This window comes from Poecile atricapillus, chromosome 7, assembly GCF_030490865.1.
Source record: "Poecile atricapillus isolate bPoeAtr1 chromosome 7, bPoeAtr1.hap1, whole genome shotgun sequence".
Taxonomy (NCBI): domain Eukaryota; kingdom Metazoa; phylum Chordata; class Aves; order Passeriformes; family Paridae; genus Poecile; species Poecile atricapillus.
The window spans coordinates 31,764,181-31,780,249 of record NC_081255.1 but is presented as its reverse complement, the minus strand read 5'-3'; the positions used below and the strand labels follow the sequence as shown (position 1 = coordinate 31,780,249).

The 16,069-nt window shown below is 42.3% G+C and overlaps 1 protein-coding gene across 3 annotated transcripts in view; it reads right to left on the bottom strand.

Moving 5' to 3' along the window:
- Positions 1-16,069, bottom strand: part of PATJ (PATJ crumbs cell polarity complex component) — a 134,091-nt gene that overhangs the window by 34,248 nt on the left and 83,774 nt on the right. For all 3 annotated transcript variants that reach the window (XM_058843045.1, XM_058843044.1, XM_058843043.1), the window contains exons 28-30: positions 11,410-11,501; positions 3,948-4,020; positions 1,251-1,343 (exon numbers count right to left, since the gene is read on the bottom strand). In XM_058843045.1, the coding sequence (XP_058699028.1) occupies positions 1,251-1,343; positions 3,948-4,020; positions 11,410-11,501 (258 nt within the window). The remainder of the gene's footprint in view (positions 1-1,250; positions 1,344-3,947; positions 4,021-11,409; positions 11,502-16,069) is intronic.

Here is a 16,069-nt window from a genome sequence, read left to right as displayed (position 1 = left end):
GCTGCAATTTCTTTTTCCCATTAAATTCACCACAGCCTATACCTAAAGTTCACTTTTGTGTAACATATTTTATGTATTTTTATTTCCTTCAGTCTTTGAGCAATTTCTCACTTCACCTTGCAATCCCTCTAAAATTTCTTGCCAAGTTGAGCAAGAACTCCAGTAAAACCAGGTGAATGACACCTGCAAATACATACAGGGGAACTCTGATTCATTTCTATTCCAGCCCATCAGAGGAATCTGCACTGGGCTATCAAACAGCAATAACTCAACCTTTTTGTAATCCATTAGGGACATAAATCAATCCATGGGTGATTAATTCTGATGCTTGAATAGCACATAACACTTCCTAACTCTTGGAATTTGCAGACTCATTAATTGAACACTCACCAGCTACAGAGCATTACGTATATTCAATTCCTATTTGCAAACCCCAAGACACTCCTTGCAAGAGACATGATGGAGCAGGAAGAAGGGGAAAAATATGAAGAAATGTCAGGTTTTCTTAGCTGAGGACACACAGCAAATCCTGCTCTCCTTGAAACTGCAGTAGGCAGCAAAAAGACTCTCTCAGCAAATTTTGAGGTACCTCCAAGTTAGTCATGTTTAGTGTTTTCCACTTTAAACTTTTACCACAGTGTCCAAACAGAAGAGATCAGAGCTGCACCCTGAAGGACTTTCAGATTCCTGATAATGCATGATCCTGACCTATTAAACAACAAAAGGCTCCATCTGTATCAATGAGCTCAGTATTTATTACAGTGCACACTGACAGAACCACATTAAACCACAAGTTATGGCCTTAATGCAGAAATCACTGAGAGCAACTCTGTAGCTGTGTTATTCAGGAGGCAAGACTAGATTATGATAATAGACATCTTGGCCTTAGAATTTATGAAGCTATGAATATAAATGAGAATATGATTTACAGACCAGGCTTTGTCTAAAGTTTGTCACACATGGATGGCAGGAGTGGAAAGGCAATCCTCTCACCAAGAACTCAAGAGAGGGCCAAAATACTCTGTGAAAACTCTTATCTTGGTATTTTAACAAGTTATACTGAGTACTCAGTTCACAAAAACAGGCTGTGTATGTAAAGCTGAGTTTGATTCTGCTTTTACACATACTGAGTATTATTTGACAAAAGTGCTGCAACACTCCAATAAAAAGGCAGAGAAAACCAATCAAACCCAGTGAGCCTCCACATTCTAAACTCAAATCATCATTAAATATTGCCTCAAGTCACTCACAGCTTTGTTGGATTCCTCATCAGTCAAGCTTTTCATGACAACTTCCAAACTCGGGTCTTCCTCGCCACTGGGAGGTTCAGTGCCACCGTGGTCCTGGGAGAAAGGATTGACAACAGCTTTTGAACAGAGCTCTGGCCCCCCAGAAGAGCTAAACAGAGAAACTAGACAGTTTCACCCATTTTTGTTGGTTTTTTTAGACAAGGGGCAGCGTGACAAGGTAGAAAGATCCACAATTAAAGTCTCCCAATGTCAGGGGGCAAATGAGGGATGCAAGTCTGGGACAGCAGACCCTGGTCCCCACTTGGCTAACAAAAAGCACCATAAAATATTTCCAAAATTGCCCTTAGGGGCAGCTCTGGGGCAGCTTTCAAGGCCAGACTAATCCCTGTCAGCTGTGAAAGCTGTGGACCTGGAATGGAGAGACTTTCTCCAGATCTCTGTCACATGCTCAGCATGTCAAAGGAGTCCCAGTTTCCTGCCACAGTCTGAACAGCTTGGGAAAATCATGGAATGGTTTGGGTGGGAAGGGACCTTAAAGCCCATCCAAGGATGGCAGGGACTCCTTCCACTATCCCAGGCTGCTCCAACCTGGCCTTGGGCACTGCCAGGGATCCAGGAAGCTTCTCTGGGCACCCTGTGCCATGGCCTCACAGGGAACAATTCCTGCCCAAGATCCCATCCAGCCCTGCCCAATGACACTGGGAGCCATTCCCTGGGTCCTGTCCCTCCAGCCCTTGTCCCCAGCCCCTCTCCAGCTCTCCTGGAGCCCCCTTAAGCTCTGAGCTCTCCCTGGATTTCTCCCTTCTCCAGGTGAACATTCCCAGCTCTCCCAGCCTGGCTCCAGAGGGGATCCAGCCCTGGAGCAGCTCCGTGGCCTCCTCTGGACCTGGACCCTGGACTAGAAACAAAACTGCTCCTGAACTTTCATCAGACATTTCACATTTAAGTAAATAACTCAAATGTCTCGACCACCACTTGAGTGGACAAAGCCCCTCTGTTCACAGTTGCAAAAAAATACCTCATTCTGCGGCTTTTTGGTGATTGAGACTTCTAAAACCATATTTTGCAGTAATTAGTATTTAATATACTCTGTTTCTGGGAGCTTGCCCACAGTATCACACCACAACACAGTCATCCTGTCCTGTAAGACCCTGAGTATTTACTGTTTATCACTTTTCATGCAACAAAGATAAAGAGATAAGCTGCAGATAAAGAGATAAGGATCAAGAGATAAGCTGAAGAAAACTAACACAATAATCTGTGGTAACTAAGGCACCCTGATATTCCATTCCACCAGCCAGGCTGTTTAATGGGATCTGACAAGTTACATGTAGGGTGCATGTAATACACAATGTTAAATATTTGTGTAGTATTTCAAAGATATTTGAAGATATAATTTCAAGATATAAGGCTATTTTTTTCTTTATTTAAAGAGAGGAAGAGCAGCCAAAGAAAGCAATGTAAACTTCTGTATAAATCACTATATTTGGTTATGTTGATTTTATATAAAAATAAGACACCAGCTAGAATTAAAAACTTGCATTTACTTATAAAACAAACAACGTAAATAGTAAGAATTTGCCATTAATGCACGAAACTCAACCCACAAGCATCTACCTCTAAAGGCAAAGAAACACTTTGGTAGAGTCTAATTACAGCCATTTGACCACAGTACATAATGTGCCTAAACAAAGCTTTGTGATTCATCCTGAAGGCACAAATATTAAACAAAGCTGGGAACAAATGCAGGTATTAAAGAGTCAACAGAATCAAAATGAACTCTGTGAAATGTAATTTATAAAGCACCAGCTGCACCTGGGACACACTGCTGGTGAGGAGGAGAGAAGGAAAAGCCAAAGCACTGTCCAAAAATGACTCAGATCCAAATAAAACATGAGCAGTTCTTGTTCTGTACAGCTCTAGGCCTGCAAGGAGCAGCCATCAGTGGTAACATCATCTGGAAAACAACAGCAAGAGTGCAAACTGGAGATGCATCCAGTGCTACCTCCCGTGGCCCCGTGCTGAGGGATCCCAGCCACACTCATGGAAATACCAGGAGTTCAATGCACGTGAATTTATCCAGGCAAGACCAAACCCCAATTGAATTACAAAACATCTTTTGCTTTATTAGCTCAGATAGAAATAGAATTAAAAAAGCAGCAGCAAGGCTAACCGTGTAGTTTATCTAGAAAATTTAGTTACACCATATTGAGATGTCAAAATGATAACGAGTGTGGTGACTGCAGGGATTCCTGCAGCACAGGGGAGCAATCAGTCTGCACTGGGGCTGAGGGAGCAACAAGAATCACAAAAAAACACTGGCAACATCACCACACTGCGACTGTTTTTGCTTTGGAAGATTATTCCAGGCAAAACTGCCTCGCCACAACTACTCCAGCTGAAAAAGGAGCAGGACAGGAGGTGGCAAGGTTTTAATTTGGAACCTTCTCTTCCTCCTGTGCAGCAGTAGCCTGTTTAATACCTGCTGTTAATGGCATGCAGGTCTGTCAGTAACAACCAGATCAATAAAAAAGTGACAGGGCAAAATAAGCCTATTAGGCCAAGTCTCTACCCAATGCATTTTATAATCCTGGGTTTAATTAGACAAGGTGCTCGAACTTATCATGAGCTGCTAATTATGATTAATCTATCCAATTTAGCAGTCTCTAATTAAAAACAACATCCCACAAACCTTACCTCAATAGCAGAGTGGGAGCCTGAAGGCAGTGGGAAGGGAGTGACAGCCATCTGGTTGACTGCATCTTCACTTCTGTACAAGAGATCAACAACACGTTACACACCAAGCCAGGGTGGACAAACTTCTCCTTTGAGTTGGTTCTGCTCATTAACAAAATACCCCCCCTAGCATGACAACTGTTTCTTACCAGAGTCAGAGCTTAGAAAATCACTCCATTTTTGCTCTGGTTCCTTGCTCCCCAACAGATCACATCCCTCCATGGGACCAGAGGAGGCTCATCTGGGACACACTGACGTCATGTCCTTCGGAAATCTCATTTTGTGTGGATTGTCAGAGGATGCAGTTGGAGTTTATGGTCTCTACACATCCATAGATGCGCTCACATTCACACACAAGTTGGCCTCTTTCAATCATCTCTACATCTGTAAACTGCTTATTTATAATTTCACATTCATGTTACTGAAATACAATACCTGCTCTAATATCACAGATTGCTTTTTCTTTTTTGTTCATTTTTGCTGTGGTCTTTTATAAGATTCAATGTAAAAACTGGGAAGAGATTTTATAAAATGCAAGGAGAAGAGGTGATAAACACTGATTCTCCCTGCATAAAAAGTGAATTATTTTTCCAAATGTTTATGATCTACGGCATCTTTTTCTCTCTCTTTAAAACACCCCTGAAGTTGACATCTGATTACTTTGTATTTTTATTTAACAGCATTCTGCCTTGCTGATGTTTTTCCTCAACTGCCATTTAAACTGATTTGTTTTCTGGAATTAGCTCTGCATTTTTTTTTGGTCTCTATAAAACAAAACCAGGTAACAGATGACTTCAGTGATATCATTTAAGGCAAATTATCACAGAGTCACAGAATGGTTTGGGTTGGGGGGGACCTTAAAGCCCATCCAGTGCCACTCCTGCCATGGCAGGGACAGCTCCCACTATCCCAGTCTGCTCCAGCCTGAATCAGTGATGCTGCTGCTTCCCAGGTACAGTTCTTAGATGAAAGGAAGTGACTTTTCATGGCTCTTCCACGTTTGATTTCTGGTCCTCTTTACTCCACTTCATGTTGCTGTGACACGAGCAGAATTTTTTCCTCTTTAATTTCTGGAATAAACTATTAGACTATCATGTGTTTTAAACACATTTTATGGAAGTGCCTGAAAGAAAAGAGTCTCATTTTCCCCCCTGGAGGGTTAAAACACATGGAGCTAACATGTTCTGATCACTGAGAAATAACACTGTGAATCAACAGCTCCCAGCACAGAATGGGAGTCACAGGCATTTGAAATGATAAATCCTGCAGGCAAAGGTTGGTGAATTCATTTACTTATCTTCAACCACACAGCCACACAATTCAAAGGAGCTGGCTGGGTGCTGCTCAGAGCTGTCCTGGCTCCCAGCCTCTCCTCCTGGCCCTGCTCAGAGCCTTGCAAGAGTGAGAACCCAGGCTGGGAGCGGGCTCGTGGTTGGAGACGTGGGGCCAGGACAGGCACAGAACCAAACCCATGAATTTCATCAGCATTCCACAATTTCCAAGTGCGTTTTACCCCACAGGGCATATTGGGCAAGGACATTTTCCCTGCTCTTATCTTCGTGAGACATCAATCTCATTATGGTTGGTGCTTTTCTAACCTACAGGAATAAATCAGCACAAGAGAGGCCCAGTGATTTTGTGATTTTTTCCTGGACTGCAGAGGTTTTCCTGACAATAGTTTATGTGAAGTACAATCAGCATGAAAACCAACCCCACTCTGCAGCTCACAATGCAGGCTGCATGCTGTGCAATTAGGAGGAAACATGGAAATAAAGAGGAATATATATATATATAAACTGTTGTAAGAAATACTCTAAAAATTGCTAGACAGAAGCTTCATGGCAAACTGGGGTGTAATTAATTATCCAAACTAGTTTTCACTTCATACACACACACCTTTTTTTTTTTTTCCATCAGTGGGGAAAAAAAATCTTTATGCAGCTTTAAGTGGATGGCCATTTTTATTCCAAACAATAAAAAAACCAGTAATGGTAATTCCCCAGGGGAAAAAAAAAAAAAAAAAAGCAAAAATATAAAAAACCCCAAGGTTATGCAGTGTCACAACTTGTAATCTCCCCCTGCTAGGACTCGTACATATTTAAATACTTTAATGCTGCTTCAAAGGAGAATGCTTCAAAGCGGAATCAAAGTGGGAATATATTTTAAAGTGACAGATCTAATAATAAATTGCTGTTTCTGCTCTCCACTTCCACAAGTGTCCTCAACTAAAACATGAATTTATTTATGGCTAAAAGGAGCAATCATTTTCTTTTGATACAGGGGCAGACAGCTTAGAAGTCTGAACATCATATTCAAATTACAGTGACTGCAGACGAGTATTTGCCAATAGTTGCTCCTGAACCACCTCCAAAAAAGCTGTTCCCAGTTACTGGTGCTCAATAATGCTTGGGGTTAAGGTGTCTAAACCTTCACACAAGGTAAAGTCTTCATTCCTTGTAACATTTTACTTCTTTCTAGTCTAAACAGGACCCCTGGACATTCCCCATCCTGTCTCACCAAAAAATAAAACATCTGATGTTTTCCTCCATCTGCACCTTTGCAGCTTAAGCAAAGGCAAATACATTTATTACTGACTTAAACACCACAAAAACTCGGTACAACAGAAGCCTAAAGAGAGCCACATGCAAATATAAATCCAAAGGGAACCCCAATTCCATGCTGCAGGAAGGAAGCCTGAAGGGAAGCTGAAGTTGGGTGCTGGAAGGCAAAACCAAGAGAAATCCCAAACCAGACCCACTCAGAGGGGCAACCCCAGCACCTTAAATGATTTCATTCATCACAGGACACACTGAATTGCTCTCTGGGGGCTCCTGACAACTTCTGACTCATCACAGACGTCCAGATGTCCCCTGGATGTCTAAACCAAAGGAGAAGAACCTCCTGCCAAAATATCTGCAGCGACACAGCTCATCAACACTGAGAGAGCATTTGACAGCAGCTTTGCAAGGGGCTGTGGATGCTTTTTGTGGGAATACATCAAGAATCAGAAGAAAAACCCAATAGCTTGTATCAAATCAAACAAAATCTTAGATAGAACAGAGCTGTGGAACAAGGGAATAAATGTTTCCTCTGTAAGGTGACACCAGGACATAAAGTCTTGGAGATTATCGAAAGCTTATATTGTCCACATCCTGCTTGTTAAATTAAAATAAAATAAAAATCAGGATCTTGTATTTTCTCAGCTTTGTCTTGCCTCTAGAAGCTCCTTAGGAAAAGAGGAGCTGCAGGAAAGCTGCACACTGAGCTGGGGCAAGGCAGGAGCTTTGTGTTGTGCATCTTCCTGAAAAATCTCTCCCACAACAGCAAGAACAGTCTTGCTCTGCACTTCCTCTCCATCCACTCCCAATTACATGGGAGCCACAGGCACACAGGTATTTTAAATGAACCACTAATGTTCATATAAGTTGCAGCTTAGGTCATCAAAGGTTTTGAAGGAGCCCAAATTACTGAACTTCCTGAACCGTGTGCCTGTTCCCACATGTGTATGACAGAGAGGAGGAAACAGCTCTGGAGAAAACAGGAAAAGTTCAAACTTGCACACACACAGGGCCTGGCAAGGGCTTATTTTTAAAGCTTTCCCACATGAAAGAACCTCAGCAATCAAAGCAAGTAAAAACAGGAGTTTATACTCCTAAAATACGGCCAATTATGTAGGTTTGAACAAATGTAAAAATAATTTCTAAAGCACGGCAGTAATTTGAGAGTGGCACTAAACATAAGATGTCACTTCTAGAGGCTCTGAAAGAGTCAAAGACACAGAAATGAAGAGTGTTGAACAACCCAGACACTCCCCAGTCCTTGGAGTAGAAGGATCTCTCTCCTCTGCACATCACCATAAATAAGAGGAGATTACACCTGGAAATGGAAGGAGGGGTTTGGTGACAGATTTGTGGGCTTCACAATCCCACCAGCAGGAAGCAATAATATCAGAGCAGTGGCTGCAGAGTGGGAGGGCTCAGGACAGATAACAGATGGTATTTAAACCCAGAAAAATCCCTCACTGTTAAAGCATTTCTCATGGTTCATCACAGCACAAGGCAATTTTCTTTTGAGGGATAAAGGTAGACCAAAGAGTGACTCACAGGACTGAACACAATGGGAGGATGGTTTGAAATCAGTGGAATTCACTTTGATTCAAGCATTCAGCTGTATTTGATCTGCTTATTATACCAACACTGAAGCACCAAACCAGATTAAAGGCAGTTAATTGAGCATGGAAAAAACATTGAATTTGCTGAATCATAAAATTCTCACTGTAAAAGAACGTTCTGATGTAAACTGGATTTCCTACTCCAGATGTAAAATCTAATTATATTTTTTCATTGTGCATGTTGAAGGGATGGACTTACAACACATGAACAAAACCCACAATGGGTAGAAGAAACACATCCTGTTTTGGGAACTGGGGCACAGACACTCCTAGAAGAAGCAAGTCCCTTTCTCATATCATTACCTGGCTAATTCCTGTTGGAGAATCAGAGCAGGAATTTCAAAAGGCAACTAAGACATTACATCCCTTATTGCCCCTGAAAGAAGGAAAGTGACACTATAACTGCAAATCTTCTAGATGCTCTTAGAAGCTCAAGTAATTAATGAGACCACTGGGAAACAGGGCTGTGTTAAGACCGCTATTTTGGAATCTGGCCAAAATCAACTGTTTTAAATGATCATCGTCAACTTAATTGAGGAAAAGATGCTCATAAAGCAGAGTGAGAAGCCTTCAAACATAGGGGGGTGTCTGTGATTCTCACAACAGCTACTGAGCTGTGTCTCATCAGCAAAACTTCCAGGAAAGGGTGGGAATGCAACTGTAACACTACCTAGGTGTAAAAAAGTGTGAATAGAATTTTATAGCACACATGGTAAAGTCAGGATTTCAGCAAAAAGTCAAAAAGGCTGAGTGTACCTTTTATCCTTTATCTTTGTCTAGAAAAATAAATAAATTTGGAGTTGGAGCTGGATAATCTTTAAGGTCCCTTCCAACCCAAACCATTCTATGATTCTCTGAAGTTATTTAATGATGGTTATTACAGCTCTCACAGAAAGGCTTTTCTGTGCCCAGGAATTTCTGGGCTTCTTTCACAACTGATTAAGGAGTTTATGGAAACATCCCCCTGCCCTGCACATGAACCAAAACACTAGGAATGGGAAAACCTGGATGCTGTTTCCTGCTTCCAAGTGGAAAGCAGCATGCTTATCACTCAGCATCCTGCATCTCAGGGAAAAAAGGCCTCAGGGTATCAGAGAGGGCACTTGGAATAGCCCAAAAACCCCACCAGTTTGGCTTTTGTGCCCTGAATCAGCTCAGTCAGGACCTTTTCAGGCTGTGGATTGATGTGTTTCTGGAAAATTATAATCAGATTTTTCACTGGTGAAATGAGAATATTCATATTTTTTATGAACATGAAGACCAAATTAATTTTCCTCACAACTCCTGCATTCCATGTCATTTTGCTGTGGTGATCTGTGGTGTAATGTAGCCACAACACATCCAGAGGCACAAAAAGGCCACAGCTCATGTTTTCACTCAGCAGCATCCACTGGGTTTGTGGTCTGAGGGAAGCACCAAGACAGATTGGGCTCATGGAACACAGTTTGCACTAAAAGAGCAACTAATTCTTGTTTGTCCTTAAAACCCACCTTCAAGAGAGACAGTCTAATTTGTCTCTGCTAGAACTCGACCACACATCAAAAAACAAGGGACATTAGTTTTCTCCCCACGTTTGGAGCAGTACTCCAGTTACTAAGGACATTCTCTCAGTGGGAGAATTCCCTTTTATTGCTGTTCCAGTGGCTGCCTGGAACAAACAAACCCATCAGCTGTCAGGGTAAGGCCAAGAGCAGTGACAAGACATCGTGCTCTTGGGAAGATGGAAGTTTAAAACCTCAGCAGCAACATTTAAAAGTAGAAATTGTTGGGTTTTTTTTAAACTTTTGAGATGGTAACAAGAATCACCCAATGATATTTCCAGTATATATTTCTAGGATTTCTTGAATATTTTAAATAAATTTTTGCCTTGAAACTCACAATCCAAAAAGGAGAATCTTAGCTAAGAACCTACATGGCCTTTGTGTCACAAATACGACCCAAAACACACACCAAGGATCTCCAGTCCATGGGAAGTGGATCTGACAGGGCCCATTCCCTGGAGTTCTGCTTGGAGCACCAGGGCAGCCTGCAAGGAGCCCCCACTCTTGGCCTGGGCTTCCACAAGTTGTGGTTTTGCCTCTGGAACCTCCAACCAGACACATTTTCCACAGGCAATTAAATAATGGTGAGTGAACTGTGGGACGTGACGTTTCATTTTCAATGACTGTGGAAAGGAACACGGGAGCTGCAGGCAAGAGCATTAATCTCCTCCAGATCCTCTGAAGTGCCAAGGATAGCAACTCATTCCTCACGGTGCTAATGCTGCTCTTCCATCATTTCTGGGCACGCTGCAACAGGCAGAGCCGTGGCAGTAAATGTACACATTTATATGCATTCACCCACAGATTATTACATTGTTCACAGGGAGGCTGTGGATGAGCCAGGAATATAAAACAATATCAAGTATGATGTATGTGTTGGTGGGAAGACCATCTCATAAAGTGGCATGGGGGTAAGTGCCCAACAGAAGTCACAGCTGGAATTTATTCAGAAATACACATCTCTGAAATTCCAGCCTGTTAAAGCATGTATGAGCCCTGGGAAAGAGGCAGCTTCTTCCCAGACCTCCTGCCCAGGGTCAGAAGAGCAACAATTCCTGAACTACTGAGGGAATGCACGCAGGTGTCTTTAATTCATGTACAAAGAGGAAAAATTTTCATGCTTGGAGCAAGAGAAAAATGCCCACATGTAATTTTTATGCAGATGAAAGGATGTTTTAGCATATTCCCTCCCACACAATCCATCCCAGGGCTCCTTGGCAAAGTCAGGCCTCCCCCTCTGTACAAACAAGCCCTTGCTCACTTTCAAAATCCTCTTTTGATGCCCACACAAAGGTATCCTTCAGATTTCCACCCAGCCTGTGCTCCATGTGCTCTCTCCCAGCAATCCCAAGCCTCTGCACCATTCCCATTCCCTCCTGGCTGGATGAACATGCTGCCCTCTCCAACCCTGTGCTGAACCATCCCAAAGGAAGTTGTGGGAGAAGCAGCTCCAAAGCCCAAGAGGAATAACTCAACTTTTCAGCAGACACCCCTAAAATAAGCATTCATTTCCATTACTTTCTTTTTTTTTTTTTTTTTTACATTATTATGGAGAACTTTTCAACTGTTCCAAGAAGAATAGTCAGGGAAAAGGCTTATTCACTTCAAAGAGGATTGAGAAAGTTCAGCATGTGCAAAGCAGGCTAAATATGTAAATATGTCATGGAATAGGCTAAAGTGCAACAAAAGTTTTGATGAGAACGGTTCTTACCGTATGAAAACCAGCTTGACCTTTGATGGGGCAGTTTTAATGATTGCAGAAGCATTCAGGTGGCTTCTTCCATACAATATCTGATTGTTTATCTGTTAAAAGAAAATGATTTTCATGTAAGTGGAGGAGTACACCTTGTTCTAATTTATACCACCGAGACTTCCAAGTTTACTGTGGGATAAGGAGATAAGACTCAAAGAAAATGTGGTCTCCAAATCTTGATCTATATAAAACAGGAACCAGTGCAGAGCTGATTTACTGTTATTAGTAAACCACAAACGAGAGAAATATTTTTATTTTTTTTTTCCCCCCAGAGATCCCTTGAATGGGCTTTAAGGATTATTCCCAGATTTTTGGAAAACAACTTGATCTGAGGAGAATCATAGAGATGTGACAGGAGCACAGATGTTTAGACAGACACTCCTGCACTTTGCCTGCAGGCTCTGGCCATTCAGGAAAACTGGCTGCTAAGACTGTGCTGACTCCTCAGTTCTGCTGGAGGAAGCAGGAGTGGGAGTCAGGGAGATGAAGGACAATTTAAGGACATGATGCTGCATCACTTCTGCTGTGATGGATCTACACCTGAGGACAGCAGCAGACACCAAGCACTACTTTGGACACAAGGAAATGCTGCAGCTTTCAGGGGAAAACAGCCTGGCCAGGACATGAGCCAGGTGGGCAGCAGGGCCATGGCACTGGACTGGTCAGCAATGGTGTGGCCACGGCACCAGGGCAGTGACCAACCCCTGGGATGGGCACTGCTGAGGCACCTCCAGACCTGGGCTCAGGTTTGGAGTCCCCAGTCAAAGAGGGACATGGAGGGGCTGCAGTGTGTCCAGGGGAAGGGTCTGGAGCCCCAGGAGGGGCTGAGGGAGCTGGGAAAGGGGCTCAGCCTGGAGCAAAGGAGGCTCAGGGGGCCCTTCTGGCTCTGCACAACTCCCTGACAGGAGGGGACAGCCAGGGGGGTCGGGCTCTGCTCCCAGGAACAGGGACAGGAGGAGAGGAAATGGCCCCAAGTTACACCAGAGGAGATGTAGATTGATATTTGGGAAAATTTCTCCATGGAAAGGGTTGTCCAGCCCTGGCAGAGCTGCTCAGGGCAGTGGTGGAGTCCCCATCCCTGGAGGGATTTAAAAGCCCTGTGGATGTGGCACTTGGGGACATGGGGCAGTGGCAGCCTTGGCAGTGCTGGGGGAACAGTTGGACTCTGTGTCCTAGAGGACTTTTCCAACCTAAACAATCCTATGCCTCAATACTGCAGTTTTTTCCTCCCACTCTAAATTTACAACATAATATTTACATTCACATTTGATATACCAATGCTGCTTAAAACAATAATGACAACGGAGCCCAGGAACAATTTAGTCGTGATTACAGAAGGAATTTTTGTTACTGCAGATGTTTGTATTGGATCCTGGGTTTGTGATCTTAGAAGGATTTTTTTTTTTTTTTCATTCAAGAAGTATTAGGCAAAGTCTCCCACTCTCCTGGTGTGATATGGGCTAGTCAGACACATTAGGAATATTCACAAATCGTATTTTCAATGGGTCAAAACATGATGCAAGTTCATCAGTTAAATAAGGACAATGCAAGGACAAGAATAATCCCCCTAACACTTGATTACTGATTGGGATTGAAGTGCAAAACTTTTACCTACCAAGTCTTTTATTGTACAAAGAGGGACCCAAGAAAGGTCTAAAAGGAAATAATATCACCATTCCCAAAGAGTTAATATAAGATTCTGTCTGCAACTGCCATGGTGGAAAAGGCAGGGTGAGAAGCAACATCCTGGGTCACGCTTCATTAATCAAACATCAATTTAAAAATCCAGTAGCAAAAATGAATGAATGCTCAGCTGCATTCTGGCTTCAGGGTCAACTTGAAATTTTCAGTGAATTTGTTGACTTAATTTCTCTAAGTTTGAGAATAAATTGTTCACTGGGAATACTGTATGCTTTACAAATTGTTTGGATTCAGTTAAATTACCATCAATTTTCCTAAACAGCTGACTTCTTAGATTAAAATTTATAGTCTTTACTCTGGCTAAATTAATCCTATTCACTACATGTATCAAATAGTCCAAAATTTAATTAGCTGTGAGCTGGGTCTCTAAGTTATAATTATTTAATTACTCCAAAATGAAAGCATAATCAAAGTAATATATCTCCACAAGGTTTTGGACTGTCCTACAGAGTTATTACACCCAGCATTCATTTTTTTTCTTTTTTCTTTTTTTTTGAGTACACTTTATTTTGAAAAATAAATTAATGCTCCATTAGCTGCAGATACCAGAGTGATGAGCAAAACACCAAAGCCTACTTAAATAAAACAAAACAGAGAACATCTAGGATTTCAGAAGAAACACCACTTTAAATCTTTCAAATTAAATAAAGTAACACGTCAGATTAACCAAATAGTACTTTGGGAGTCAAAACCTATAAATCTGTGCTTTACTTTTTGCATTAGAGATTAGAAAAGAAAAACAAAGCCTCGACTAAGCAAAAGAAATAAACTGATCTAAATCAACCTCAACTCTTCTTTAAACGTCTCTTTCCGTAATTCCTTGGAAAGTCAGCAGAGCTCAGAGAAAGATAAAAACTTGCTGCAGGTATGAGGTCAGGTCAGCACACAAGTTCAGCCTTTAATGTAATCACACATTGCCTTATGGCAGATTTAATCACAGATCCCAAATGTACTGTTGCCTTCACCTACAAGAATTTTGGTTTACAGTTTCATGCACTGAAGTAGCAGAAAGCACAAATTCACTGAAATCCGAGCTCTTGAGTTCAGAGGAAAAAATCTCTGGGACTGTTTGCTTCTCAAACTTTAATTTGCAGAAGAGAAACATTAGATATGGATATTAAAAAAAAAACCCAACCCACACTGTTTTTACTACGTGGCACTAATGGAAATCCGTAAAATTAGTATCATCTGATTTTTATGAAAATCAAGTTAAATGATACCCCAAAGCTAGTAAAAATACTAGCTTAGCTTTCTGTATTATTTCTTTGTACAATGCACTGGGCTCCTTCTTACCACAGGAATTGTAACATTTCAAGATATAACCAGACTCTCTAGAACAATGGGGAAAGTTTCAAAACCCTTTTTTATCAGTCAAATTTTATACGCTGAAACCCCATAAAGTACACCAAGCTCCCAAATAACAAAAGCACGAGGAAAAAATTGGAGAGAAAAACTAATTAGAACGTGAATTTCCTTCTCCTCACCAAATTTCTTGCTGGGCACATGTTCAAACATGTGCATCACCTAAAGTGATCAACAGACCATAAAATCCGTAAGGACAGAAAATATCCTGCTCTGAGCTGGCAGCTGATCCCTGTGGTTCCCCACCTGGGGAGTGTGGAGAAAGGACATTGGGAAGCCACAGATTGCCTGTGCCCTCCTGCCCAGCAACCTCCCCCTCCCAGCTTTACCTGCTGCCAGCTTGAAAATCACCACCCCAAAAACCTGCAGGCAAAGCACACGGAGAAAGGATCTGCAGCCTCTTCTGAAAAGAACAAAAGGACACTGGAGCAGTTTGGCCAGAGCAGCTGGGGCTGCCCCTGGATCCCTGGAAGTGCCCAAGGCCAGGTTGGACTGGGCTTGGAGCAGCCTGGGGCAGTGGAAAGTGTCCCTGCTCAGGGAATGAGATGAACTTCAAGGTCCCTCCCAGTCCAAACCGTTCTGTGATTTGGTTCTGTGATTCCACAACAAATAAACTGAGAATTAAATGCCAATTCCCCCACATCTTAGAACAGAAATGGCATTGTGAGTTTGGCTGGGGAGCTCATTTACTTGGGTAAAATACTGCTGTATCTATTATATTATTATAGCATAACTTCTATTTATCTAAGCACCTTAAAATAAAATAGCAGTAAAAATGCATTTAGCACAAAAGCTCTCTGGCTTTGAGCTATGACAAAAATGGCATAAAGAAATAAAATGTAATAATTGTCTCTCGGGCAACAGTCCAGAATGACAACAGGCAAACTTTTACAGAGATTTTTGACTCTGAACACTGGCTTTTACTCTTTCAAGAGGTGCTGTGGCCTCACAGAATAAAACACAGAAAGGGCTGGGTGGGAAAGGACCTTAAAATTCATCTCATTCCAACAAACATCTATCACCATTGCTGGGGAGGGAAGTTCTTCCCTGTCTGCTTTCCCTTTTCAGATCTTAAAGCCAGTTTAAAGCAGCACCTGCACCCTTCAGCTGAAAAACTCCACATCCGAATGAGCAGCTTCTTATCCTGCCCCATCTCCAGCAAGAGATGGCAGAACACCCCAACATCAGTAATTCAGCATTAGAGGGCTCTGAACAGCCTGGCTTATTAATAGAGCTCAGTTGACTCTCTCATGGGGAGATGATAACAATAATAATAATGATGATAATAATGATAATAGCAGGGTGGGTTGTTCAGTGTGAACAGAAGCTCCCGACAGGACAGGCCCATGCAGAGCTGAGGAGCAGCAGGACTCGAGGCACAGGTACAGCTCCAGGTGAACCTGCTGAGGGCCATGCTGGGCACAATCAGCCCCAGGACTGAGCCCAGCCTAACGAGACACGAAGCAGTGCAGACACCTGCACTAAACCAGCACGAGAGCGAGGCAGGAGCACCACAGATGGTTCCTCTGCTTGCATAAAGAAAGGAAAAGCGGAA